The sequence below is a fragment of the Argentina anserina genome, chromosome 1 (assembly GCF_933775445.1).
Source record: "Argentina anserina chromosome 1, drPotAnse1.1, whole genome shotgun sequence".
NCBI classification, from domain to species: domain Eukaryota; kingdom Viridiplantae; phylum Streptophyta; class Magnoliopsida; order Rosales; family Rosaceae; genus Argentina; species Argentina anserina.
The window spans coordinates 747,021-774,144 of NC_065872.1; the positions used below are offsets into that span (position 1 = coordinate 747,021).

At 38.8% G+C, this 27,124-nt stretch overlaps 3 protein-coding genes and 1 long non-coding RNA gene across 8 annotated transcripts; 1 reads left to right on the top strand and 3 right to left on the bottom strand.

The window, feature by feature from the left end:
* The first annotated feature begins 2,554 nt into the window (after positions 1 to 2,554).
* On the top strand, positions 2,555 to 11,737 carry LOC126784570 (uncharacterized). Of its 3 annotated transcripts, none has more exons than XR_007670954.1 (3): positions 2,555 to 2,976; positions 3,950 to 4,014; positions 11,500 to 11,737. It is a non-coding gene; the product is annotated as an uncharacterized LOC126784570 (long non-coding RNA). The 3 variants fall into 3 exon arrangements; XR_007670955.1 differs by lacking the exon at positions 3,950 to 4,014 and adding an exon at positions 10,508 to 10,572; XR_007670952.1 differs by lacking the exons at positions 2,555 to 2,976; positions 3,950 to 4,014 and adding exons at positions 9,115 to 9,535; positions 10,508 to 10,572.
* Positions 11,738 to 11,950: 213 nt separating this feature from the next.
* LOC126784554 (adenylate kinase 5, chloroplastic) lies at positions 11,951 to 16,675 on the bottom strand. 2 transcript variants are annotated; one of them, XM_050510027.1, is made up of 19 exons: positions 16,454 to 16,675; positions 16,243 to 16,347; positions 15,996 to 16,124; positions 15,768 to 15,902; positions 15,330 to 15,476; positions 15,086 to 15,160; positions 14,913 to 15,006; positions 14,659 to 14,690; positions 14,411 to 14,539; positions 14,208 to 14,243; positions 14,062 to 14,142; positions 13,835 to 13,973; positions 13,479 to 13,558; positions 13,301 to 13,366; positions 12,957 to 12,986; positions 12,772 to 12,881; positions 12,406 to 12,543; positions 12,274 to 12,303; positions 11,951 to 12,165 (listed from the first exon to the last, which is right to left on the bottom strand). In XM_050510027.1, exons 1-19 carry the CDS (start codon positions 16,637 to 16,639, stop codon positions 12,135 to 12,137), a joined length of 1,773 nt encoding a protein of 590 aa, XP_050365984.1. In that variant the 5' UTR covers positions 16,640 to 16,675; the 3' UTR covers positions 11,951 to 12,134. The 2 variants fall into 2 exon arrangements, with proteins under 2 accessions (XP_050365984.1, XP_050365977.1); XM_050510020.1 differs by having other exon boundaries at positions 16,448 to 16,675.
* A 476-nt stretch (positions 16,676 to 17,151) lies between these two features.
* Positions 17,152 to 19,730, bottom strand: LOC126790000 (transmembrane 9 superfamily member 11). The gene is made up of 2 exons (XM_050516157.1): positions 19,586 to 19,730; positions 17,152 to 19,353 (listed from the first exon to the last, which is right to left on the bottom strand). The coding sequence occupies exon 2, from the start codon at positions 19,328 to 19,330 to the stop codon at positions 17,357 to 17,359; it is 1,974 nt and encodes a 657-aa protein (XP_050372114.1). The 5' UTR covers positions 19,331 to 19,353; positions 19,586 to 19,730; the 3' UTR covers positions 17,152 to 17,356.
* Positions 19,731 to 20,638: 908 nt separating this feature from the next.
* On the bottom strand, positions 20,639 to 25,202 carry LOC126789860 (uncharacterized). Of its 2 annotated transcripts, none has more exons than XM_050515963.1 (8): positions 24,915 to 25,202; positions 24,509 to 24,648; positions 23,192 to 24,110; positions 22,732 to 22,820; positions 22,531 to 22,605; positions 22,048 to 22,109; positions 21,906 to 21,975; positions 20,639 to 21,727 (listed from the first exon to the last, which is right to left on the bottom strand). In XM_050515963.1, exons 1-8 carry the CDS (start codon positions 25,084 to 25,086, stop codon positions 20,921 to 20,923), a joined length of 2,334 nt encoding a protein of 777 aa, XP_050371920.1. In that variant the 5' UTR covers positions 25,087 to 25,202; the 3' UTR covers positions 20,639 to 20,920. The 2 variants fall into 2 exon arrangements, with proteins under 2 accessions (XP_050371920.1, XP_050371999.1); XM_050516042.1 differs by having other exon boundaries at positions 24,509 to 24,642; positions 24,915 to 25,201.
* Positions 25,203 to 27,124: the final 1,922 nt, after the last annotated feature.

Here is a 27,124-nt window from a genome sequence, read left to right on the forward strand (position 1 = left end):
ATCTGACGATGCGTATAAGATTCTCAAATCTTGTCTGCTGCTTTTGGAATGTGTTTAATTTTGGGTGAGCCATTGCATATACTTCTCATACTATATTCCATTGAGTATTCATATATCATATTTTTCTGATCACAACGTAACATCAGTAAATTCTATACCAAAGAACACTGTATAACTCTATATAAACATATTCTATACTTCGAGATGTATGCAATTATATATTTTTTGGTACAATTTGAGCATAAAACTAGTGATTGAGATAGTACACATTGAAGTACGGCTTAGGCATGAAGCATGCAAGACTCCACCAAACCCTTGAGCTATCTCTATATTTGATAATATCTAATTTATTTTTTCATTTCCCCAAATTAAAATGTAGTTGAAGAGATAAAGAATATATGTTTGTACCCAAAAAAAAAAGAATCTATGTTACCAACTAATCGGATAATATTGTCTGGTTAGTAAGAACTAAAATAAAAGGCAAATCACCAACTCGATCAAAATTACTACATCAAATCATCGAACCTATTTTTGCAGAGCAAGAATGCAAAATTGTGACCGAGGAATAAGAGAGAAGATTACATACCTGCATGCAAATCAACACAGAGCAATAGAATATCAACTAACAAAACTTTTGGGGAAATGGGGTGAAGAATCAAGCATTTTCTGGTAGATATATATAGAGGCCTAACCAAGAAGGAAAGAAAATTAAAATGGAAAGATAAATTTGTGCCGTAGAAACTTATGTTTAATCTAATCCAAATTTAATTGTGCCACATAAGTATTGTATCCATAGGATTTATTGACATTGGTATTTCATACAGGTTAGTTTCATACTTTCATCGAATCCATATAATGAATATTCATTAGCACAAATTATCATTTGCATCAAGCAAAATGAAAGATTTGGTAATGTGGAAATTTGTTATAAATCATCCTCTATTGTACGTCTAGGTTTAAATATGTGAGCAGCTGAACCAGACGAGTAAAAAATCAGTTTAGTACATGAACATGTATGATTGATATGGTTACAAATCAACAATGTTTGAATCAAACACAAGGAGTTATACTTATATTCGAATACCATTAAGCAACTATCAATCAAACGCAAGCAACGAAAGAAAGTTCTTGTCCACATTTTCAGCTCCCAACTTTCCCCCAAGTGTTCATGGCAAGACCAAAGACTCCCTTTAAAGTGTCTCGGATAACTTTCTTTTAAAGGGACAACGATATCCACACTACGGCCACACTGATGAAGTTATGATTGATCCAATTGAGAAGCACATATTGCATGTTGCCTCATCAGTGATTCAAAGCATATCGTTACCATCAGTCATTCAAAGGGGTGATTATTAAGTTTATGTTTATGTTTATGACGATTTACATCTACTAAATTTTAAGCACAAGGTTCATAATTTGAAATATTACCAAAAAATAAAAAAATCCATATTTTGTCAAATGAAAGATTATTGCTTAGCCAAGAAAGAATATGATTAATTCCTTTGACAAGTGATTAGATGATGCATTAGCTAGGTTGAGCTTGGCAATATACATGCAAGTTTCCAAGGATGTTGATGTGTAACCATGTATGTCATGTGGTTGAAGTCCAATCTAGATGATGTTTTTCGTGATAAAGAATACCAATTCCAAAGGAGGAGCTTTCCAAGACGACCAATCAACCATGGACTGAGATGACATTAGTCATTAATCTGGATATAGATATGGTACCTAATAATGGGGGGCTAAGAAAGGTGTGAATTTCTGAACCGTATATTCGGATTTGGTGTACGTTTCAAAACGTAGTGGGATTGAGTATCATTGTCCGGCTTTAAAAACCATGACTTTGATTACAGTCATCCCAGAAATCAGATCACTGTAATTAGATAAAGAAAGATTGTAAACATGTTTCCTCTAGTCCCACTATATTAGCTATGCCCCATGTCATCCACTGCGATTGATTTTCTTGTTTTTAATCATAGTCAAGATTCTGTTTTAAGTACTAGTTTTAAAAGACATGAAACATGCTAACTGCTCAACATATATGAAACATGCATGCCTTTAGTTTTATGCAACAAAATCCCAGAATCTTGCTACCCTAGACGAGTTCTACTTTGTTTTTCTAATCACAATATTTCATTTGAAGACTGCGCAGAGAGTCAGAGACCTAAGAGCTGTTGATTACATTCAATGTAATAACCCTAAATTTTAAACAATGTTAGTTTGATTTGGAATTCTATAAAAATTTCGAATGTTATTAGAATGAACGTATTTGGTTGCGACGTTAGTAAACGAGAAACGGAAACGTTCTCGGAACGTTTAAATTGAAAAACGTTACATTTCCGTAACGTTTATATCGACTTTTATTTCGTCGCTCGGTTGTGAAAACTTTCTTCACGGAAGTTGTAGAGCTCGTCGATACGAGTTCGTGGATATGTGACGCGTTCGAATCGGACGTCGGAGGTAAAAGTTATTAACGTCGGAAGCTTGTTTCCGATTTTGAAAACGAGTATAAATAGATAATTAATGAAACTAGGGTTTCCATTTCAGGAAACCACACCCGCGCCTCCCCTTTCCCCCTTTCTCTCTCTGCACTCACTCTCTCTCCCCGATCCCTTCCCCTCTCCTTCACTCCGCCGGCGATCTCCCTCCACCTGCCACCGTGCTTGACACCGCCGGTGGCAAAGAGACCGCACGGCCAAGATACGTCGACCGGTGGTAGCAGCGACCCACCCTAGGCAGGGAATAAGCAGCGACGACGTCATATAACTTCGGCCCCGCCGATCTCGATGTCGCCGGCACCATGCGAGCTAGGAGGCATTCTGGCGAGCTTCACCCTCACCCCTCGACATGAATTCACAGGAGGAGACGTTCGATTTGGGCTGCAGCGGCGTCAACCACTTCCCATCGATTCCGAGACTCCACGGCGACTTCATTGAGCTCCTCCGGCGAATCCGACGGTTCAAAACATCGATTGAGGTGAGGGATTACGTATTTGGATTGTTGTGATGCTTGTTGTGAAATTTTGGATGAATTGGAGTTAAGGTTTAGGAGATCGGAGGAGGAATGGCGAAGGGAGGTTACCGCCGCCTTAGGCGGCGCGTATGGGCACGTGAAGGGTGTAGGGGGCGGCCTGAGGCCGTGGGGAGGTGGAGGAGGAAGAGAGGAGAAGTTTTGGGGTGGCGGTGGCGTGATACGCGCCGGTTTTGGGCTCGGCGCGTGGGCCCCACGCGCGGCCGGCCGGAGGTGGCGCGTGTGCCACACGCGCCGCCGTGTGAGGCGGTGGAAACAGTTTTGACAGAAGGGCATTTTGGTAATTTACTGTGTACGGTAAATGTAAATGTAATTTTTATTTACTACGGTAAATGTAATTAAATTTTACCCTCGGTAAATGTAAAAAGAAATTACTTTCAGTAAATGTAAAAAGTATTTTCGTAAAAGGGTAATTTAGTAAATTTTATTTACTGAATTTGTATTTACATTTAAATCGTACGTATACGTTCAGAAATACGTATTAATATTTATACGTACAGAAAATACGTATTAAATATTTATACGTACAGAAATACGTATTAATATTTATACGTACAGAAATATGTATTAATATTTATACGTACAGAAATACGTATTAATATTTATACGTACAGAATTACGTATTTAATATTTATACGTACAGAAATACGTACTTAATAATCATACGTACAGAAATACGTATATATATTATTTATACGCACAGAAATACGTATAAAGTACTTATACGTACAGAAATACGTATATAGTACTTATACGTACAGAAATACGTATTAATTGAGTATTGTACAGTAACCGTGAATAGTGAACAGTGAACAGTAGCTTCGTATAAACCAAAATAGCTGAACAGTAACCGTTTATTACTGTTTTGGCATTTAAAGGTTTACGAAACGATTCTAAATTCTTTTCTTATTCTTTTAAGGTGATCGTTAAATCGAGGAAAGGAATTAGCATCGCGAATTGTGGAATTACGCTCAAGTCAATAAGGTGAGTAAAATCTCACTGAATTACGAATCTACCCTCGTGGTGATTCAACATTTTACAAGTGTGTTTATTTAATGAATTACAACATGTATATAACTTAGTGGACTACGTATATATATAGTATAATGGTAATAAATACATATATATATATATATAGTTCATTAAATTACATACTGTTATTAATTCATTAAAAATAGTCATTTCGGTGACAGAAAAATTGTGCATGTGTGATTTTAATGGTACGATATGATGTGAGATTATCGTACGTAATTTTTCAGGTGTTTATGAAATATGACATGTATAGGATATAGTGGACTATGTATATATTGTATAAATGGTAAATAAATACGAATATATATATAGTTTGCTATGTAATATACTGTTATGATTTTTATTGTGGATATATCGTGAAAGTTTTAAAACGTACAATATGATGTGTGATTATTGTACGTGATTTTATCACGGAAAATGTGAAATATTGTGATTTGTCTTCGGACGTGATGTGTGGTACAATATGATGTGAGATTATTGTACATGTGAGGCAAGTCGGAACCTAGCCTTTGGCCGGGCGAAAGTTACGATACAGTTAGAGCTCTAGTCTGTCTGCCATAGTACTGCATGAGGTAACGGGTGGTTATCTGATCATGGGTACTCAGCTTGTTTTGGATGTTGGGTGGCGGGTGGTTACCCAACATCAGCGGTATACTAAGTGAGGGGTAACAGATGTGTACCAGCGCTCATTAGTTACCATTTTGTGAAAGTATTAGAGTAACCAGATGGGTTGCTCGTTTTCTCATGATTTTCATTATACTGTGTTGATGTGGAGTTGTGCCTTTTATGAGACGAGAGTTATTTTCATATTTTACTCATACGAGCTGTAAAGCTTACCGGGTTTGTGTTGCAATCCCGGTGCACCAATTTCAATGGTGTAGGTGATACTTCCGCAGGTGCTGAGTAGTGGTGATTGAGTGACGACTCCGAAGACTCGAAGTCGATCGCATCCAGTCGTGGTGATGTTCCAGCGTGGATTTTGTGTGAGATTTGGTGTGATTTTATTTGTGAGGTTGTTGTGAGGATTATACAATTCCATTTGTTATATGTTGAATTATCATTTGGGTTTGTAATAATCGGCTTGACTGAGTTATATTTTAAACTCAGATGTGATCCGCTGCGACATTAAAATGATTTCGATTTCATTGAGATTATTTTGTGTTTAACGATTTTAAGATTTTGAGTTTTGAAGCTCGGAATTTTAGGGTCGTTACAGTTGGTATCAGAGCCTAAGTGCGTATTTGGCGATTATCAATATCATCCGGGAGCGATGATCCGACTGCAGGCGGGCCCCCATCACATGCTCCTCGGTATTGATATGTTGTCGGGTACGCGAGAGTGTTAGGAGCCATACCTTATGGTTTGGTCCTGTAGAGAGTATTGTGACGATACTCTGATGATTCACCTTCTTCTGAAATTTCATGATTGATATTAGTTGGATCTATTTTGTCGAATTCGAGACTTCACATGTATGACTAAGTGCTAATTGTTGAATGGTGATGAATTTGAAAAAAAAAAGGGTTGTGAACAGGGCCGAGGAAGGACGAGAGGTCGCGGCCGAGTTAGGGCTGCAGGCCGAGTCCGCAATATGGAGAACCTTTATGAGGGGGCTGCTCCACTGGAAAGACAAGTTGATCTTGTTGCTATCATTAGAGACGATAGTCGTGTGTTGAGGTTGATCACAGACATGAGTGAGCTGCTAGTGCTGTCATTTCATGACGCTCGGATCATATGGTAGCGGACCATTGGATCGGAGTATTGGGACTTACTTGGTGATGATTGAGTACTCTGAGTTAGAGAAGAGGATGATAGCCACATTCATTTATTGATAGTTGGAGGGGTTAGGATTGATTCATACGCCTATGGGAAACTCTTTATGTGTCACTTCGCTTTTGGAGTGTTCCTCGAAATTGGAGACAATGAACGGCTTGTCCTACTGTGATTGGAAGTAGAGAGTACTCTGCATATTTGATAGTGATTCCGGACCACACTATGATGTGATCTGAGGAATTGATTGGTTGAGGCCGCAGTACGCGGTGATTGATTGTGTTGACGTGATGAGTTCTTTCATAGACCCAGGATACCAGAGTTTCGTATCTGTGCCTCGAGTCGGATAATGCCATGATAGCTAGAATCTTGGCAAATGTGGAGTTTGTGGATCTAGAAGCAGCTATCACAAACATTGTTCTACTATTCGAGTATAGTGAGGTGTTTCAGGAGATACCGAGTTACCTTCTTCGAGAGTTGTTGAATTCTTTATTGATGATGTGCTTGGTATAGCATCTGTAACAAAGGCGCCTTATGGGATTGGGAAAGAACGAGTTTAAAGAATTGAAAGAGCAGATAGATGACATATTAGACCTAGGGTTCATCAAACCTAGTGTCTCAGCTTGAGTGGTGCCGGTGTTATTCGTGATTAAGAAAGAAGTCTCATGCGGTTGAGTGTGAAGTAAAGGGGAATGATTAGAGTGACCATCAAGACTATGTATCATTTACCTAGGATTGATGATGTGTGTGATACGTCCTTAAGGTGGTGATACAATTATTAAACTGAGATTCACATTACGTCGTTGTTACGTTCTAACTCGTTTTGTTTCGGACTTTGACAATTGAAGTTACACATTGTTCTTGGCTGAGCAAGAAATCTAATGTGTTAAAGAGATTTCATTTTGACGTCACGAATTAATTATTTTGCTAGATGAGCATTTAATTGAGAATGCTGATCTTTCAGGATTTAAATATTTTGGTGTTGGGGATTGGAACTTCACAATGCCACAGGTCCAAATGAGACGCAATGGCGGTGAAGTGACTCTATCGAAGGTAAGGTATGAGATGACCTTAGCTTAATGATGTTTTAACGATTTGGTCGTGACAAGTACCTTCTAACTGGTAAAGAAATGGTTGAGGACTAAATTTTCTTTTCAACTGCAAGTGGTGTTAGTATTGGAGACTTAGAGGTTCTTTTCCTCTATGCATCATATTGTTTATTTTTGGATAAGGGAAAGTTGACTGAAGTGTTCAACAAGGGATACATTTTACAATAAAGAGTAATCAATTATATTACTACTTGCAGAGAAGTTATTTTGGCCGAATGCGTTGACCATGAGGGTTCTTAGTGAAAGTAAAGAAACAACTGTTTAGAGTGGTGGTATAGCAATCATCTTGGGTTAGTCTGGAGGAGATGGTGGACCCAACATCAGGATTCAGTTGTTGAATTGTTTACTGAATTTATTGTATTACGACTGTGGGAAAAATCAATACTATGGATGATGCCACTGGGGCGTTGTGTGGGACCATGGGGCATACATTTGAGGTAGGCATGAACCAAGGGGTATGGGATATCTCAGTTGTGGTTGTGTTTATTTTGCACTGTAATTCCATCTAATTTTCATGTTCCACTAACGGGAGATAAATATTTTCTTCACCTGTCCTGCGACTTGAAGCAGATAGCTGTAACTTCTTTTTCGACGGTGAGTTTTGGTGAGGGTGATAGGATGCATGATGCGTCGCTCTTGTGATAACGGCGGTGATTCTCTACTGGCTTGTGAGAATAGTAGTCAAATCTCTGGTGAACTGTTCGAGAGTAATTCTTAATCAAAGGTAGGGTTATGTTGTGGTCGTGGACTCAGTGAGTTAAGACCCTTATCGAGTTACCATTACAAAGGAGGTGCTGGATGAGTAACATGCACAACAACCTTTGATGATTGTAAAAGATAATCATGAACGGAGATTGTTTGTAGATTGGAAGGAATGGTAGATTCATGGTTCTAGTGATGGGTTGAGGTGAAATCATAACTGTACGGTTGTGGATATAAGTACGATTTCCTTGGAAACCGATCTGTGTGATGCAAGTAGTAGGTATGTGTTAAATATTTATTTTGACTCGTGTTAGATATTGAGAGTCTTGACCATGCATAGTGGGTGGGCAAGCTCATGACGGGAGAATTGTCTGATAACTGCAAGGGAGGGGTGAATTAGACAAAGGGGTATGTTGACATCTCTACCGAGACCACCATTATATTTTGGTGACTCACATGTGGCGGTTAATGTTAGAACACATGACAGACTGTTTGTTTGGAAGAAAGTTGAGGGAATTGAGGATATGCTGAGAGCTTATAGGCTGTATATTATAGGTAGCTGGGAAGATCATTTGGGAATCGATTGAGTTGCTTACAACAACAGTTACTGTTCCAGCATCGGTATGGCACCTTATGAGACTCTTAGGGTAGACCATGTCGATCACCTATCTGTTGAACCGAAGTTAGGTGTAGTGAGATTTGGCAAGAAAGAAAAGTGGGCTCCTATGTATGATGGGCCTTTGAGATTCTCGAGGAGGGGGAAAACTAGCATACCGACTAGCCTTGCCAACTATCATGTCGGGCATTCACAACGCTTTCCACATTTCTATGTTGGGAAAGTAGGGACCATCTGAGTCGCATGTGATCGTTCATAGCACCATTGAGGTGAAGGGAAATATCACTTTTGTTGTCGAACCGGTTCGTATTTTGGATAGATCAACAAAGAAGCTACGGAGGAGAGAAGTTGGGCTAGTCAAGGTGTTGTGGAGTCACCATGATGAGGGTGATGCATCTTGGGAGCTAGAGTCAGACATGATGACCAGATATCCACAGTTGTTGTTGAGTGAGTTTGAATTTCGGGACGAAATTCCTTTAAGGGGGGTAGATTGTAATAACCCTAAATTTTAAACAATGTTAGTTTGATTTGGAATTCTATAAAAATTTCGAATGTTATTAGAATGAACGTATTTGGTTGCGACGTTAGTAAACGAGAAACGGAAACGTTCTCGGAACGTTTAAATTGAAAAACGTTACATTTCCGTAACGTTTATATCGACTTTTATTTCGTCGCTCGGTTGTGAAAACTTTCTTCACGGAAGTTGTAGAGCTCGTCGATACGAGTTCGTGGATATGTGACGCGTTCGAATCGGACGTCGGAGGTAAAAGTTATTAACGTCGGAAGCTTGTTTCCGATTTTGAAAACGAGTATAAATAGATAATTAATGAAACTAGGGTTTCCATTTCAGGAAACCACACCCGCGCCTCCCCTTTCCCCCTTTCTCTCTCTGCACTCACTCTCTCTCCCCGATCCCTTCCCCTCTCCTTCACTCCGCCGGCGATCTCCCTCCACCTGCCACCGTGCTTGACACCGCCGGTGGCAAAGAGACCGCACGGCCAAGATACGTCGACCGGTGGTAGCAGCGACCCACCCTAGGCAGGGAATAAGCAGCGACGACGTCATATAACTTCGGCCCCGCCGATCTCGATGTCGCCGGCACCATGCGAGCTAGGAGGCATTCTGGCGAGCTTCACCCTCACCCCTCGACATGAATTCACAGGAGGAGACGTTCGATTTGGGCTGCAGCGGCGTCAACCACTTCCCATCGATTCCGAGACTCCACGGCGACTTCATTGAGCTCCTCCGGCGAATCCGACGGTTCAAAACATCGATTGAGGTGAGGGATTACGTATTTGGATTGTTGTGATGCTTGTTGTGAAATTTTGGATGAATTGGAGTTAAGGTTTAGGAGATCGGAGGAGGAATGGCGAAGGGAGGTTACCGCCGCCTTAGGCGGCGCGTATGGGCACGTGAAGGGTGTAGGGGGCGGCCTGAGGCCGTGGGGAGGTGGAGGAGGAAGAGAGGAGAAGTTTTGGGGTGGCGGTGGCGTGATACGCGCCGGTTTTGGGCTCGGCGCGTGGGCCCCACGCGCGGCCGGCCGGAGGTGGCGCGTGTGCCACACGCGCCGCCGTGTGAGGCGGTGGAAACAGTTTTGACAGAAGGGCATTTTGGTAATTTACTGTGTACGGTAAATGTAAATGTAATTTTTATTTACTACGGTAAATGTAATTAAATTTTACCCTCGGTAAATGTAAAAAGAAATTACTTTCAGTAAATGTAAAAAGTATTTTCGTAAAAGGGTAATTTAGTAAATTTTATTTACTGAATTTGTATTTACATTTAAATCGTACGTATACGTTCAGAAATACGTATTAATATTTATACGTACAGAAATACGTATTAAATATTTATACGTACAGAAATACGTATTAATATTTATACGTACAGAAATATGTATTAATATTTATACGTACAGAAATACGTATTAATATTTATACGTACAGAATTACGTATTTAATATTTATACGTACAGAAATACGTACTTAATAATCATACGTACAGAAATACGTATATATATTATTTATACGCACAGAAATACGTATAAAGTACTTATACGTACAGAAATACGTATATAGTACTTATACGTACAGAAATACGTATTAATTGAGTATTGTACAGTAACCGTGAATAGTGAACAGTGAACAGTAGCTTCGTATAAACCAAAATAGCTGAACAGTAACCGTTTATTACTGTTTTGGCATTTAAAGGTTTACGAAACGATTCTAAATTCTTTTCTTATTCTTTTAAGGTGATCGTTAAATCGAGGAAAGGAATTAGCATCGCGAATTGTGGAATTACGCTCAAGTCAATAAGGTGAGTAAAATCTCACTGAATTACGAATCTACCCTCGTGGTGATTCAACATTTTACAAGTGTGTTTATTTAATGAATTACAACATGTATATAACTTAGTGGACTACGTATATATATAGTATAATGGTAATAAATACATATATATATATATAGTTCATTAAATTACATACTGTTATTAATTCATTAAAAATAGTCATTTCGGTGACAGAAAAATTGTGCATGTGTGATTTTAATGGTACGATATGATGTGAGATTATCGTACGTAATTTTTCAGGTGTTTATGAAATATGACATGTATAGGATATAGTGGACTATGTATATATTGTATAAATGGTAAATAAATACGAATATATATATAGTTTGCTATGTAATATACTGTTATGATTTTTATTGTGGATATATCGTGAAAGTTTTAAAACGTACAATATGATGTGTGATTATTGTACGTGATTTTATCACGGAAAATGTGAAATATTGTGATTTGTCTTCGGACGTGATGTGTGGTACAATATGATGTGAGATTATTGTACATGTGAGGCAAGTCGGAACCTAGCCTTTGGCCGGGCGAAAGTTACGATACAGTTAGAGCTCTAGTCTGTCTGCCATAGTACTGCATGAGGTAACGGGTGGTTATCTGATCATGGGTACTCAGCTTGTTTTGGATGTTGGGTGGCGGGTGGTTACCCAACATCAGCGGTATACTAAGTGAGGGGTAACAGATGTGTACCAGCGCTCATTAGTTACCATTTTGTGAAAGTATTAGAGTAACCAGATGGGTTGCTCGTTTTCTCATGATTTTCATTATACTGTGTTGATGTGGAGTTGTGCCTTTTATGAGACGAGAGTTATTTTCATATTTTACTCATACGAGCTGTAAAGCTTACCGGGTTTGTGTTGCAATCCCGGTGCACCAATTTCAATGGTGTAGGGGATACTTCCGCAGGTGCTGAGTAGTGGTGATTGAGTGACGACTCCGAAGACTCGAAGTCGATCGCATCCAGTCGTGGTGATGTTCCAGCGTGGATTTTGTGTGAGATTTGGTGTGATTTTATTTGTGAGGTTGTTGTGAGGATTATACAATTCCATTTGTTATATGTTGAATTATCATTTGGGTTTGTAATAATCGGCTTGACTGAGTTATATTTTAAACTCAGATGTGATCCGCTGCGACATTAAAATGATTTCGATTTCATTGAGATTATTTTGTGTTTAACGATTTTAAGATTTTGAGTTTTGAAGCTCGGAATTTTAGGGTCGTTACATTCAACTTCTGCATGTTAAAACTTTCTAAATGCATCTCACATCTGCAAGTACAGTGAGAAATTAAGGAGAAGAATAAATAAAATGTATAAAGTATTGAGTAGCTGTCTTATGTACGAGATAGTATTACTGATGCCAGGGACTTTACAACTTGTTTTGTTGATTTATGCTCGGCAGGAAACACGGCCAGGGATCAGATGAGAAGGATTTACTGAAAGGAGGCATATAAGGAACTCGAGAAGTTCTTCCTTTCAGGTAGCTAATAGAGACTGACTCACGTGTGCTGGTATGTACTGCCTTCCTTTAGTTTTGCAATATACCACTTAGGAATCCCCTACGAGAAAAAGAGAGTGTTACAAATACACTTATTCTGCAGACAAAGCTATACAAGTTAATTACCCAAACAGTAAGTGCGCAAGTTGAATGTGTCTTCATGTCTTACCAAAATCCCTGAGCTTTCTTATTTTCATTTCTGCAGAAGTTGAATGAGGTGAAAGAATATGGTCAGGGTTGACATTTCTAAATGTAACAAAAAACAGAGTTCATGGCTGACATGACCATATGTGACATTTACCTAGGCTTTCCTTCAAATGCATCATTTACTTCATCAATAGTTGGCTTTTTAGGATATGTAGATATGATTACATACTTCTCCTTCCCAGAAGGGTCATTCATTCTCTTGTACAATTCGTAACGGTAAGGGTAAGACATCCTACAATATGAGGAAAGATGTGAGAACACTTATTTATGTCGAACTTCTGACATTCTAGTCATGAAATGTTGCAGGCTTAAGTAGTAAATAACAATCCACCATTTTCATTAGCCAAAACATTGATTTATTCTGTATCATCTTCTTTTGATTGCCTCTTGTGTGTAAGAGAAATAGAGAAAGAAAACTAATTCAAAAACAAACAGTGTAGTAACCTGCTTAAAGGTTTACCTGAGAGCACCCATAATTGGATATTGGGTTCCTGCATAGTATAGAAGCCGGAAGAAATAACAATTTTCGAACGTTGCAGCATACTTCAACCTCTTGTCACGACCCATGGTCTTTGAAAGGTAAACTAGTTTAAGAACTGAATGGCTTGTATAAAGTTAATGCAACTCATGAGTTGTTTGACTTACTTGCATAATTCCACTTGAAGCAGGAAGATCCTGAAATTTGAAGAAAAAAGAAAATTGAAAAAGAAGTTCATCATATGCCCAAATATATTGGGTGAGTGAGCATAGTGAATTTTATTGATACAAGGCCCTAGTTTAGTCTCTGTATACACAGAACAGAAGATCAAAATATTCATGTTCTAGATTCAAGTTATATCATATTTTAAGATGAAACATATATGGAGTAAGGTTGTCACAACTTCACTTTGAGCACCGGCATTTTATTCTGAAGTACATACAGATTTATCTTGACATCATACATCAATAATTCAATATAACCCATCAATATGCAAAGTAAAAAAATAAACCTTGAGCCTAGGATTGATAAGAATTACTGGTCGGTCCCCAGCAGCATCAGTCATAGCTTGCAGATCCTGTATATTTAATTAAATAACTTTTAACATAATAGAAGGTAGAAGTAAAGCATGCCAACTGTCAAGTACAATTGTTCTCTACATGTAATGGTGAAACATAAACTCAGGATACCTCAATAATGCAGTTCCCCACAGCATTCTGAGGAGCTACCAAGATAAACAGGTCATCAGTGTCATCTACATGTTTGGCACCTGCACTTACAAAAAGAGTATCTAAGGCCATGACATACAAGCATGCTTATTTTAAATGCTGTACTATTTTCACTATTAATTGTATCAATTCCTGTCAAAATAAGGATTGAATCTCTAATGCAGCAAACATCGTCATGCAGCAAACAAATCGTGACAAATGGGATAATTTAATTCAAAAACTTGGGAATCATGGATTACTATTGTCTATAGATAGCATAATATGAAACTTCACCCTACATGTGAGTATCTGATGTAACACATATCAAATTTTTTTACCTATAGCACCAATCTTGATAAACGTCCCCATAGCCCCATATTCACCCCAGTCCATGTACTCTAAGATCTGCCGAGTACCAGCAAGTTGCAATGGCATTCCAGCAAGGGCACCTTCTCCCATAGAGCCTTGTACACAGACCTGACAATGAAAGTTTGGAGTGTAAGGCAAAGTTCATGTGACCAGTAACCGCAAGTGATATAAGTCAGAGAAACCAGGATCAAATCACCTTGACAGATTTCCCATCATCAGCAAATGAAAGAGCTAGAGTTCGAACAAGTTCCATTAAGGTACCTATGCGATAAACATCCTGTGCATCATAAGATAAAGTTAACTCCAAACAAGTTTAGGAGGATTATGGCAAAGGTCCCTCACCATTTCTGGGTTGAGCTCCGGAATATTAATCTCCACCTGCCAATTTGGAATGACACATTACACTAATTAATCGAGCCCCATTACATCAGTAACCAGAGGAATAGACAAAGAGATGCATACACAACATTCTAACATGCAGGTAGACATGTATACATTCAGAACCACATATCACTTGAGCATCTCAAGTAGAAACAAAAACAAACCTTTAATCGAATTCCTCCATCATTTATAGATCTTTTGGTGGCTTGCAGTACATCGTCATAAAAATAGTTCCTGATGTCTCTAGAGTGTGGGATGTTATTTAATTTAGTAGGAATTCCCCTCCAGTTGTCCTATCAATTTCCAGAACCAAAATATCACAGGAGACACATTAACTATTGAAACTTGAATATGATCTGAACATAGAAAAGGGTAAACCATAAAAAATTGCACACTATAACCAAAAATGTACCTGGATCGAAGATGACTGACTTAAGCTACTCCCTGAAACTTGACAAACAGCCATATTAAAGTAAGTTTTTATATGTGAGTTATACTTCTAAGATCACTGTTTTCTTCAAAGTTGTCACTAGTAACTAATCAAGAAAGAGAAGGAAAAAGAAAAGTTGCATTCATCTAGCGAAATTTATCATTATTTCTTTAAAACATAATCATCTAGTTTAGGCAAAACTCATAGAAAGTACTCAAATCCAGAAGAGGCTTTACCTAATTTCCTCTTCTTTTCTTTATCATTGAGCACTTGAGACAGGATAGAGTCTATTTCTCCAAAAATTACTTCTTTAGGATGGTTTCCATCAATCTGTATATGCAAGAGATAAAGCGTAAGCTGTTTACACATACAGTAGAGATACAAAGAAAATGATACAGTTTTAAGTTACCCTTTTCATTATGTTTGAGTAAGTGGATAAGATTGCATCTGCATTTGTCTTGTATATTTCAAGACGTGCCTTCACCTACATGTAAACAAGATATTGAATTACATGTCAGCAACCAAATGTAAGACATAAAGCTAGACTAATGATGAATTTGATTATACCATACACATGCATCTGAGAGAATAAACCTTTGATTACTTGTATAAAGAACATGAGAGTAAAATTTAAGATGCCAAATCATACTTACTTTTTCCTCGGTGTCATCAGGCCGGGTTGTAAGTCTTGCTTTAATTTCCTCAGTCTCTGGTGGGAAATTTTTCACATGGTAAATCTTCTTTGTAACTGGGTCTAGCCTCCTTCCAACACATCTGTCGATTAGAATTTCATCAGGAACCTGAGTATTGAGAAATAACATCTATGTAAAAATCAATACTTTTGAAGGAAATTGGATGTAACTCATGTAAGCAATAGCTATAATATCACATAACTTTGAAATGCTTTTAGTTATACTTCTGTAGAGAAGTTCCAAGTCATTTCCCAAATGAATTTGTGGTAAGTACCGTAAGTAGCACCAGAAGTTTTCAGTACCACACAAATAATTTTGTTTAAGTGCATTATGAAACTATGGTTCTTGCGTCTAGAGGTCTATAGTAACAAATCAGTTAAGCGTTTAAAACTCACATACATCTAAGACAATGTAAACATCTGGTATGATCTTCAAACTTTGCAGGCTTTGTGCTTGGCTAAAACTTCGCGGATATCCATCCAAAAGCCAGCCATTTTGTTTTGCATCTTCTCGTGATAATCGTGATGTAACCATCTACACAATAGATTATGTTGCCAATTAATTTACGGATCCAATGATTCATGAACAATGCAATATTTCCAAGTCATGAAGGCATGAAATACATACAGCTGTGACGATTTCATCAGGAACCAACTTGCCAGCATTCATGAACTCTTTGGCTTTGTTCCCAATCTCAGTCCCAGATGACACTTCAGCTCTTAGAAGGTCCCCTGTTGATATGTGCACCAATCCAAACTGAAGAACCAAGAGGAAGCTAGTTAGTTATACATAATGCACAGATCAAATCTAACAACGAAAAGGTAAACTACTTAGTTCCCTAGTCTTTAATTACAAAATATATGTAAATGTTCACCTTCTTGACAATCAATTCACACTGAGTTCCTTTCCCAGAAGCCGGTGCACCGGAAATCATGACCTTCAAAGGAGGCTCCTTCAAAGAACAACTCAACTTCAGTCCCTACCAAAATATCAAAACAATAAACACATAATTAGCACTGTGGTCCAGAAAAGAATACTGCAATCAAATAAAAGCTGTATATCCATTCTCTTCTTCATACACAAACATTGGATTTGTGGGTGATCCTCAAACGATCATTGTTGTAGACATGCAGAGAGAGACGGTGAGAAGATGGCTCAAGTGACAGAAAGGAAGAAGACGGAGAAGAGAGAAGGGGAGGGGTGTCAGGAAAGATTGATGGAATGGTGTAGACATTGGTGCATTGGATGTGAGAGAGCGCAGTGAGCATCATTCTTATGATCTCAATGCAAGTATAAACCAGACTCCGGGAAACAGAGAGTTCTGGGAAGTGGGAACTAAGTTTAAGAGGCTGAAGCCAGGAAAAACTGACACCACTAGTTCCCTCTCTCTGTTCTATTCGAGACCCTCATGCTAAGATTTTGACACTAATCACTACGAGTGGCACCGTTTTGTCCTGACCATAATATAAACAAGGTGGGAGCCACACCTGGGTTGGGTTCTTTACCAGAACTTTTGCAAAACTGTTGAGCTTTCGAACAGAGAGACTATCACGGTTTCACCTAACCGATTTCTTGATATTGAGCAAAAGATAGAGCAATTTTTCCATAAAAATTGGTCCACGATCCAAGTAAGTTGCACTGGTGCAGCTTCAATTACAGAAACTAACCCTCTGTTTAACAAACCATAGAGCCATTCATGATTCATCTCAACTAAAACAGTACAGAATGTGTAAATAATAAACAGCAAGAAACTGTGTGATCAAGCACACAAGCCAACAACTAAGATCAATTAAACTTCAGTATCAAACTATAAGCTATGATATATCATCTACTAAAGAATTACGCAAAACTGGACAATTATTGTTATTACATGAACTAAGTTTTCTAACAGAATCAAATGAAAAGTAAAACACGATAGGATCATCTGTAGACTTTCTTTCGAGTAGATCATTACTGCTCTTTTAAAGTGCAGAAGCTTCTTCAGTTCTTCAATCCAGCTTCACAGAGGAGAAGAGGTAATGCACAAACCAAAAAGAAGAGAGGAACCCAACCGTGCCTGTTGCAAGCATGATTGCGATAACCATGAAGAGGGAATATCCCAAGTAGAGAGTAGCAGATACAGGCCCACTTAAACTCTTGAGATCAAATACTAGGTAGTTTATGGAGTACAAGAATATGTATATGGCAACAGAACCAGAGGCAAAGAAGGATTTCCACCACCACTTCCAATCCTCCACACAGAGGTGCATGTAGGTTAGAACTAGAGACACCTCAGCACAAACCACAACCAGAAGGATCAATACGATGAAGAGGAACCCAAATACATAGTAGACACGGCCCATCCAAATGCTAGACATGATAAAGAAGAGCTCAATGAATAGGGTGCCAAAGGGGAGAGTACCGGCACCAAGAACCAACAGCCAAGATGGGTATTTCTGTGCAGGGATTTCCCTGGGAATTTGATTGGTACGGACAGGGAACTCAATGTGAGGTGCCTTGGCCCCGAGGTATCCGCCAACAAGTGTGAGGGGAACAGAAATGCAGAACCAGAGCAAGATAAGAACAACAAATAGAGAAAATGGAATGGCACCTGTGCTGTGACTACCCCACAATAGGAAATTCAGGGTAGTCAGAATCAAAAAGGCAATTCCAGGGAAGAAACAAGAAACCTTCCATGAGACTGAAACCCATCCAGTCTTGTCTCCACAGCCAATTGTCCTCCAAAGACGCACAGCAACATAACCAGCCGCAATACCAAGGATCATGTAGAAAAACAGCATACCTGTAATAAGCGTTCCGCGCGAAGCAGGTGACATAAACCCAAGAGCAGCAAACAATATGGTAACCATTGCCATCCCGAGGATCTGAACCCCATCACCAACCATTATGCACAACAGGGCAGGATGGTCAGGAGCACGGAAAACATCCCCAACAACAAGCTTCCAGCCAGACAACTCCTCATTCATCTGTGCTTGAGCCTCCTTGTCAAGCTCTTCATACCGTGTCAGGTCCCGCCTAACAGTCCTCAAGAAGATCACAAGGACAATACCAGCAAGGAAGGTAATCACCATCAGAGAATTGAGAATGGAGAACCAATGGACTTTAGATCCCTCCATCTTCAAATAAGCATCCCACCTCGAGGGCCACTTGATGTCACTCTCCTCAAATTCAACCTCATACGAGAAGACAATCGGCTTCTTCTCATCAACAGCCATTGCCACAGTAGTTGGATCACATTTAATAGCGGTAGGGTACTTGTCATAAATATTCAACTTCTTCACAGAATCTGCATTATGCATGAAACTGCAAGGTATCACCTCAAACCCAACAATGATCCACCCGGGCACATCTGAATCTGTCTTAGCAACCGTTGGGATCACCTCCGCTCCATCACCAGTACCCATCACACGCGCCACATTAGGCTCCTCGTACTTATGCACAAGCACCTTAAACTTCAAATGGTTGAACACATAGTACACATCCTTCACCTTGATCCCAACTGGATACCCAGTCCACCTCAACAGAAAACCCTCCTTACTGGTATACCGGATCGCAGGCAAATTGTCCAAAATCAAATTGACCTGATACATCTCATCGATCCTCTTCTTCAATAGCTTGAACTGATCTGCATTCAGCGGACCGGACTTGCACATAAAGATCTCAGACTCATTGGCGTGCATCTTAAACTTATAAGGAGAATTCTCAATGCGATCCCCCATGAGGAGCTCACCGAGATTCTCAGCACTGTCCTTAATACCATTTGGGGGCTCACAAAATGGCAAACTGTAATAGCTAAACGGTATTTCTGTATCAATGGAAGTCAGAGAATTCACTTTGACCCACAACTCATCCCCAACAGCATACTTATGAGGATAACTTCCAGGAAGATAAAATCCATGCACAGATTGAAATACCAACAAAATGGTAAAAGCCCAGATCCTAAATCTATGAGATAGCTCCATTCTTCAAAGGTTTTACGTCAGATCTGGAACACCCAGAACACAGAATGAGCCAAAGTTCCAAACTTTAACACAGAATTATGATCCCAATTAAGTTTCAGTTACAAATATTGAATCAAAGCTAAAACGATTACAGCATAAGAGATCTCATATTGGGAAAATGATTATAAACAGCAAATAAACATAAAGGTTTGATCTTTTATGTAATTTCAAATGCAATAGGAGCTTAAAGTTTGAATCTTTAAGGATCTCACTGACCTGAAGCAGAAGAGTGTAAGACATGGACAAGTGGAGAGCAGATGGGTGTGAGTGAAGAACCAGCAGAGATCTCCTTCAAGCTTCAGAAATCTGTTGGGTTCAATATAGAGTGTGAAGAGTTTTGGGGGTGGCAATGGCTCTGTTTTGAGACTCGGGGTGTTTTATATGGAGATGGTTCTTCAACAAAGTGCCACCAGTTTTGGTTTTCTTTTTCCTAAATGCCCCTACACAATGCATGAAATGCCAGATCTGGACTCATAAGATTTTGCTTCATTTGCCCTTTTTCATTTTTGATGTCGTTTTCCAAGATATGCTCTTTGTCTCCCTATATGAGACGTTTCAATAATGTTCATTCATTCATTTACATTGAAAAAAGAAAAGAAAATATAATCTTGTATATTATTGGTGATATTGATAAGAAAATGTTATCTATTGAGTAGTTTTATTTAACGAGAAATAAAATTACTCATAAAAATAATATAAAATTAAAAATTACTCAGAGATTTGAGTTCGAAGTTGTACGATGTTTAAAAATAATGATCTCTACTGCTTTTTTTGTCCATCCATTGTTGATGTTTTAGCCTTTTAGGCCGTGTGGTTCAGATTTAGCTTTTTCAATTTCTTTGTCTCCAAGTTGCTTCCCTTTGAACGCTTAAATGGCTACTTTGCTCGTTAGTAAAATGTCTTGTTGTACGTGCAAGTCACTACTCTAGTTTAAGCATTCTATCTCCACTTGTGGCTTTGAGAATCCCACAACGTATAGGCAGACATGGGAAGGTCAACAGATGAGCATTGCTCATTTCGCAAATTTTCTTTCTTCGAGATCTAATACTTGTATATTACATAGTTTTGAATTGAAAGATACATCATGCAATTTGAATTTGAGATTGTAACTGCGACTTAATCCCTCCTGTGTTTAACACATTCCTTCAAAAGCTGAGACATCAAATTGTGAATCCTATTCAATAATACCCATAAAGCCATGCAATTCTACACAATAGTGCATTATGAATCTTGTGCATCATAAGTGCTAGAAAGATTGGCTGTCAAAAACAGCAATCAAGAGCAATTAAATGCCTTTGTAACAATTGCAGAATGGCAAATCAGGAAAACAGACAGACATTATGTCCTTAGATGGTCACTCTGTACCACATGTTTATTTTCATCAACACCAAATTAATGTACAGATCTGTGAGGAGTGAAATACAAGTAATAAGTTAAATGGTTGATGACAGATTGACAAGGTATATGCAAACTGTACTACATGCAAGAAAATGAGTCGAACTTAAAGTTTAACTAATGGGTATACGATTTCGCTAACACAAGAATCTGACTTTAGGCACCTATCCCCCTGGATTTTGGAAGCCTGACTGCAGCCAGAGGGTTGACAATGCCTTGCGAATCTTTTCCCAGCCCCATTCCTTCAACAAACCCCATCCTTGCCATCATCTTTGATCCAAAACCTTTGGTATGCCTTTCAAAAGATCCCACTCTCTCAGTTTGAGGTTTGTTTCTTACTGAGTTGCTCTTTGTCGGCACGCTATTAGCTGACTTATGCTTGGCTGGAGTGTTTTTTGCTGGGTTTTGTTTTGCTGGGGTATTGATGACTTGGACACCAATGGTGTTGGAAAATTCCACACCTAATCCAAGAGATTTAGGACGCTGGACTGCTTCAATAGGCTCTGACCTTCCTTGTCCATCTTTCCCCAATCCACCACCTTCAATAAATCCCATCTTAGCCAACATCTTTGATCCAAAACCCTTGGTGTGTACCTCAAACGAACAGAAATCAGCTGAGCCGAGAGCACCCTTATTTCTACAACTTGAATCTATTGTTGAATCAATAGCCATGATCTCAGTCAGTGATGCCACCGAATCAATAGTTGCTATATCAGTCTGTGATTGCATCACACCACTTGATACAAATGACACTGGTTTATCAGCAAATGAATCCTTTTTCCCACTACTTTTTTGTTCACAGGCTCTGCTACTTCCACGTTTGACTGAGACCTTTCTTTGGGTGGAATCTTTAGATTCTGGTGCCTTTAAGCCAGACCCTTTTCTGGTTCTCACTGACTTCTTTTTGCCTCCAGTAGGCTCAACAACAGTAAAATCATCATCCTCCATGCCAGCTCCAATCAACTGGATTACAGCACAGACAAACAGCTCCAATCTTTAAATATAATAATATATCATATAGTTGGAAGCACAGACAAACAGAGGAATCCAAGTACCCCAGTAACACCATTGACGCCAACTTCAGAACTATGTCGAGTCAGGAATACATTACATATTGGTAGAAATGGAAGTAGCCAATTACCTTTTCAAGACGAATTTTATTGATTGCAGATGGCATGCCTGTGTGTTGTGTCCGCATCAGCGTTACAAATCTACGGGTTAAAAGAAGAACACATCAATCTCATGTTTTCTATGTACAGCACAGAAAAAAGGAACTCGTGTACCTCTTTTTTCCGGATCCTTGGCAGGAACTCTTCAGTTGATAGATCGCTGCTAATCGTTGCACCTATCATATACACAAGCAGTATATTAATAAATAATAATGGCCTTATAATCCTGGACTGTACGATATAGATATAACAAAAACTTTCACTTGGTGTACTGAAATTTGAAACACCAACCTGCAAAGAACACATTTCACATCAGAAAATGTATTGCCGGGGGGGGGGGGGGGGGGGGGGGGGGTTCATAAAACCTAAATTTCTAAACTCCAGAGCTTTGGTATTAATGAGGGAAGAGAGGTGAGTGATAACCCAATTTCAATTCTCAACATCAAAGCACCTCATTGGCTCAAACACAGATAGATATTTTACACAGATACTCCAGTCAATTAAACTTATTCAGGCTTGTAGGAAGTGGCAATGGTGAATCTAGAGCAAAACGAGGTAACAAACTGTGATTCAAAGTGATAGATCAAAATTCCATACCTGCGAACAATCCCGTGAATGCATAGGATGAAAAGAGAACATATCTACTCCATCCAAAACAATCTGCTTTAATTTCTACCAAGAAAAAGAAAAAATAGAGCTGAAAAGTAGTTGTTGGTTTTAATAGCAAGTAATTTGGATATGAAATGAAATTAAGTTGCATGCATCATTACAAAAAGATAATAATAATAAGGGGTTTACCAAATTTATCTGCTCAAGGTCAACACCTCGGCGCAGCATTCTGTATCGACGCTTCACAGCCATCATTTCTTTACGATGTTTTTTCTTACCTGATTGATAATTTGAAGTGACAAAATGTGAGCTGAAGGCATGGAAGAAATCCACCGGAAACAAGTATGATATCATAGAGGCTAACCGCCTTTGATATACAAAAGGTCCCTCAACATGCTTATTACCCATGATATGATATATGAGATCCTACATATTGAATTTACATATATTCCATGCTAACTACTTTTTCTCACTCCATTTGAAGGATGAAGAAACAAATGAAATAATTTTTGAACTTCTCTGAAGTTCAATTGAAACCCGATATATGAATCTGGTGTTCATGCAGAATACCATCTATTATGTTCATCAATGTACTTACTTAAACCTATGTGGCAAAACTTAAAGCGTATCATATCTAAGTAATAATTACCAGGAATATTTCTCGAATAGCTGCTCCTTTGAGCCTCCAAAGGCCAAGACTGAGGAAACTTAGTGACAGGCTTCTTTTTTGCAGAACGAATTCTGGAATCCTTTACAAGCATTAGGTCATCTATAGCCAAAGGCTGAGCATAACCTTCAGTCGCATTGTGTTTCTTTTGCGAACAGGCGTTTCTCTTACCATATTGCCTAGATGCCTCCTGAAGAGTAATACCACCCAACTTTTCAACAGTCTCATCAAAGTCACTACTCGAAGAACTATCCGTATCAGACATATCCAATTGCTGTTCTAGCAACCATTTGGAACGTAAAATGTTGTCACTCCCACCAATTCCCTCTAAATAATCTTCTGCAACCTCGTCATCAATATCTGAATAACTATCAGACATCTCTTCAGAATCTCCACTTTCAGAGTTTCCTTCATACAATGACACCCCATTTTCATCTTCCTCACTTTCTTCCTCAGATATATCTTGGGTGTACAATCTAATGCCTCCAAATGATAGAAAACCTGAATTTTCATCAGAAGACATCACCTCTGTCGGCAGATCTTCGACCATATCATCACGAACTTCATAATCATTCCCCTGGTTGGCATCCTTCTCAGAAGACATTAATCCAAAACACATGTCCCCTGGATCTTCCATTTGTTTCAAAGAAGTTTCAACTTCACTTGGGGTTTCCTCAAGTTCTTCAGAGAACCCCAATCCTCTATGAGAGCTTTCACCTAACACAAAACTTGAACCATAGTGATACGTAAATTTCACATCTTGGGGTTCTAAAGCTGGGGTCTGGTCTGCATGAGCTAAAATTTTGGTATCATTGAGATCAACTAAAACCATAGGGCTTGACTCGTCCATAATCTCATCCTCACTGTCACTCTTAACACGGAACCTTGAACTAAATCCTTCCTGTTGAAAATAAAACAAATCATATTTAAACTAAATCATCGGAGAACTCAAAGTGCTAAGTCGAAACTTCCCGAAAGCCAATGCATTATCAAAGTTATCCACATTGTCAAAAGTGGGGAAATAACTGAACATATAGGAATGCTCCCAGTAAACATCTAGTGTTACACTGTACTTCAACTAAACTTCTTGAACAAAAAAACTGGAACACAATGCAGTTTATTTATATCTAACTCAGTGCAACTAAATTAAACACGAAATCCAGTTTCACTCTCATATCAGTCTATCCCTATTAAAAAGTCTAGCTCTTTTGCACTCACATATTGCCCTGTTTGCATTAAAATAAGAACTGCAATTTGAGCTCATAATAAAAGATGAACATTTGAGCCAACAAAACACACCTGAAGTTCAGGAGAAGGGTAGCGGTATCCTATAGCATTGACATTCGATTTTCGAGAACCACTTTTAGAATCAGAACCTGATTTCCCTCCTGATTTCAACCCAGATTTCTTGTCATTCAAACTCGAATTCCTCCCTGCAACTCAAAAACCAAAACCAAATTCAGCACCGAAAAAAAAAATCAAAACTTTTCCACATTCTTACACCTTGAAATGAAATCAACGCCTACCCACTTGAGTAAATTAAACAATATTTACCTATCCAATCTCAAATCCTACATTCCTCTCCATTCCGCATACAAATCATTCAAAGCTTCCTTTTTTTTCTCTCTCCAATTTATATTGCAAGAACAAAACAGGGAGCTAGCAGAAATTAATGATGACTCATAGGAACAAAGAAGAGAGAGACCTGTTATTGGGGTTTGAGGTATAGACCAATCAGACAAAAGACCGCCCTCGACAAACAGACCACCTCGGCCAAATGATCTTCTTCTGTTGCTGCTCCTAGTTCCTTCGTCTCTGTTGTTGTTGTTGTTGTTGTTGTTTGATCTTCTTCGTCCTCCTCGTTTTCCTCCAGCCATGTCTGCGCCTTTTGCGTTCACACAGAGAGAGAGAGACAGAGACTCCTTCGCTTATGGTGTTTGGACCGACCTTCCTTCGCCGCGCGGTTTTGCCCAGACGTGCAGTGCTGCTATCTGGGCCGTTTACGACAATCCGCTACGCGACGTGGAGGGTGATTATGTAGAAGGATATTGGTATATTCTGTGTCATTTGTGTATGGTCTCATTTTGCTTGAGGCCCAAATACTAATTACTATTGTTTGTGGGCAAAACAAAATTTAGAAGAGCGGCCCATCAAAATACCCTTACTTCTACTTGGCCCAGTTGATAGAGGTTCATATCTCGAAATGGAAAATTTTGGCAAGCTGTCGCGACAAGGGTCTGAACCGAGAAAGAGCTCAAACTCGAAAGTAAATTTGCAAGTACGAGCCTAAAACATGTTATATCATATGATCGCCTGAAATGTGTTATATCATATGATTGTTTTTTCTTATTGAATTAGAGGTGCATTGAACCTCTGACCTACCCTAAAACTGAATCCTCAAACTTTCCTCACCATCGAGCACCACTTTGAGCAACTGAGCACGTTTCTAGTCGACTGAAAGTAGGACTCGCTCTGCTTAGCCCAACTCGAGATGGGCGAACCTGATTCGGAACCGAACCCAATATGTGTTGGATACTTAAAATAGAATCAAATTCATGATAATTGATTAAACATAAACGAAATATATGGTGCATAGGAGAAGTGGATCAATTCCCAGCTGGATTAGGTATGGGAATGTGGGTGCAATGCCATTATGGAGTCCGGTACTTGGTGTCCGTTGAGATACTAGAAAGTTTAGAATTCGGTTGCCTCTTTAGTTGGTAATGGTATCTTTAGGGTCCTTTTTTATTTTCATAATATTGATGTGCATTTTCTTTGCTGGCCCTTGCTGCCATTTTTATTTTTAACGATTTAAAAGTCGAAAGGTATAAAGCAGAAGACCAGTCTCTTTAACCCTTTTAAACCACTGTGCATGGTTGCCGACGACCCTTTATTAACTGGAGAAAGGTTAAACGCGTGACCGGTGGTGGCAACTTGACCGTGCCATGTTGTTGACTACTGTAGTATGAAACTTCAGAGCCGAAAGTCGTTTGATTGCTCAGTAGTTTTCGTAATTTCAATATATTTCGCACAAATTATGGTATTAAATTTCAACTCGGAATTTTCAATACCCCAAAACATTATAGAATGACTCACAAAATTTACCTACAATCGGCAACTACGTGGGGTGGATGAATTGCATTGTGTAATTAAGAGTGCAGAAAGTGCAGCCCTCACCGAACAGATTCGCATGGGTTTGCTTGGTTCTGGCTAAGCCACTGGCTCACATGATGTTCTTACATTTGTAACTTTCTCTTGTGCAAGTGTCATGTGTACCCAACACTTGGTTACATGCATGAGATTCCAAGGTCTAGTAGTTTTCTATAGTTCATGACCTGACAACAAGCTCAATAAACCAAGCAAACCACATTGATGGATGGAATAAATTCATTTCTTGCCCACTTTAAGTAAACAAATTGAGTGAAGCACGAGCTAGCACAAGCAACTCCGTTCATGATTTCCATATATTCCGCAGGCCGCTGTTGTTGTTATTGGTGTGGAATCAATTTATAACTTACCAAAATGCATGTGCATTCTTTCTTCTACGAGCTAGCGTAGATCTTCCCATTTTGTAGGTAAACAGTCTTTTTATTGTTCCTCAATCAGGATAAACCGAAAGGATCGGAAATTGCATCCTCAAACTGGTGCATAAGAATAAGTCTTTACACTCGAGCTAACATGTATGTCGCAAAAGAGATATCTTCTATTAATAAATCCATAAGAAAAGAGACATAGTTAAATTTTTGAATTGTCGAAAATGTCTAAGGTTTATATTCCCCAAATAAAACTCAAAATACCTAAAAAAATGACAAAGAAGTAATATAATAATGCCCGCACGTTCTCTCCTCTTATCATAAATTGATTTTCTTCCGTCAAAAACTACAACTCTCACATTCTATAGATCGAGCGAAAGCG

Bases quoted from the DNA above. Each gene is read 5' to 3' on its own strand.
- LOC126784554 (XM_050510020.1), bottom strand. From the start codon at position 16,639: ATGATGCTCACTGCGCTCTCTCACATCCAATGCACCAATGTCTACACC. The intron at 15,161-15,329 runs GTAAGTATGATT...GTTTACATGTAG, and splicing joins CTGATGACACCGAGGAAAAA to GTGAAGGCACGTCTTGAAAT. The intron at 14,691-14,912 runs GTAAAGCCTCTT...GTCAAGTTTCAG, and splicing joins AGAAAAGAAGAGGAAATTAG to GGAGTAGCTTAAGTCAGTCA.
- LOC126790000 (XM_050516157.1), bottom strand. From the start codon at position 19,330: ATGGAGCTATCTCATAGATTTAGGATCTGGGCTTTTACCATTTTGTTG.
- LOC126789860 (XM_050515963.1), bottom strand. From the start codon at position 25,086: ATGGCTGGAGGAAAACGAGGAGGACGAAGAAGATCAAACAACAACAAC. The intron at 21,976-22,047 runs GTACACGAGTTC...TTTAACCCGTAG, and splicing joins CAAGGATCCGGAAAAAAGAG to ATTTGTAACGCTGATGCGGA. The intron at 21,728-21,905 runs GTAATTGGCTAC...GCTGTAATCCAG, and splicing joins ATAAAATTCGTCTTGAAAAG to TTGATTGGAGCTGGCATGGA.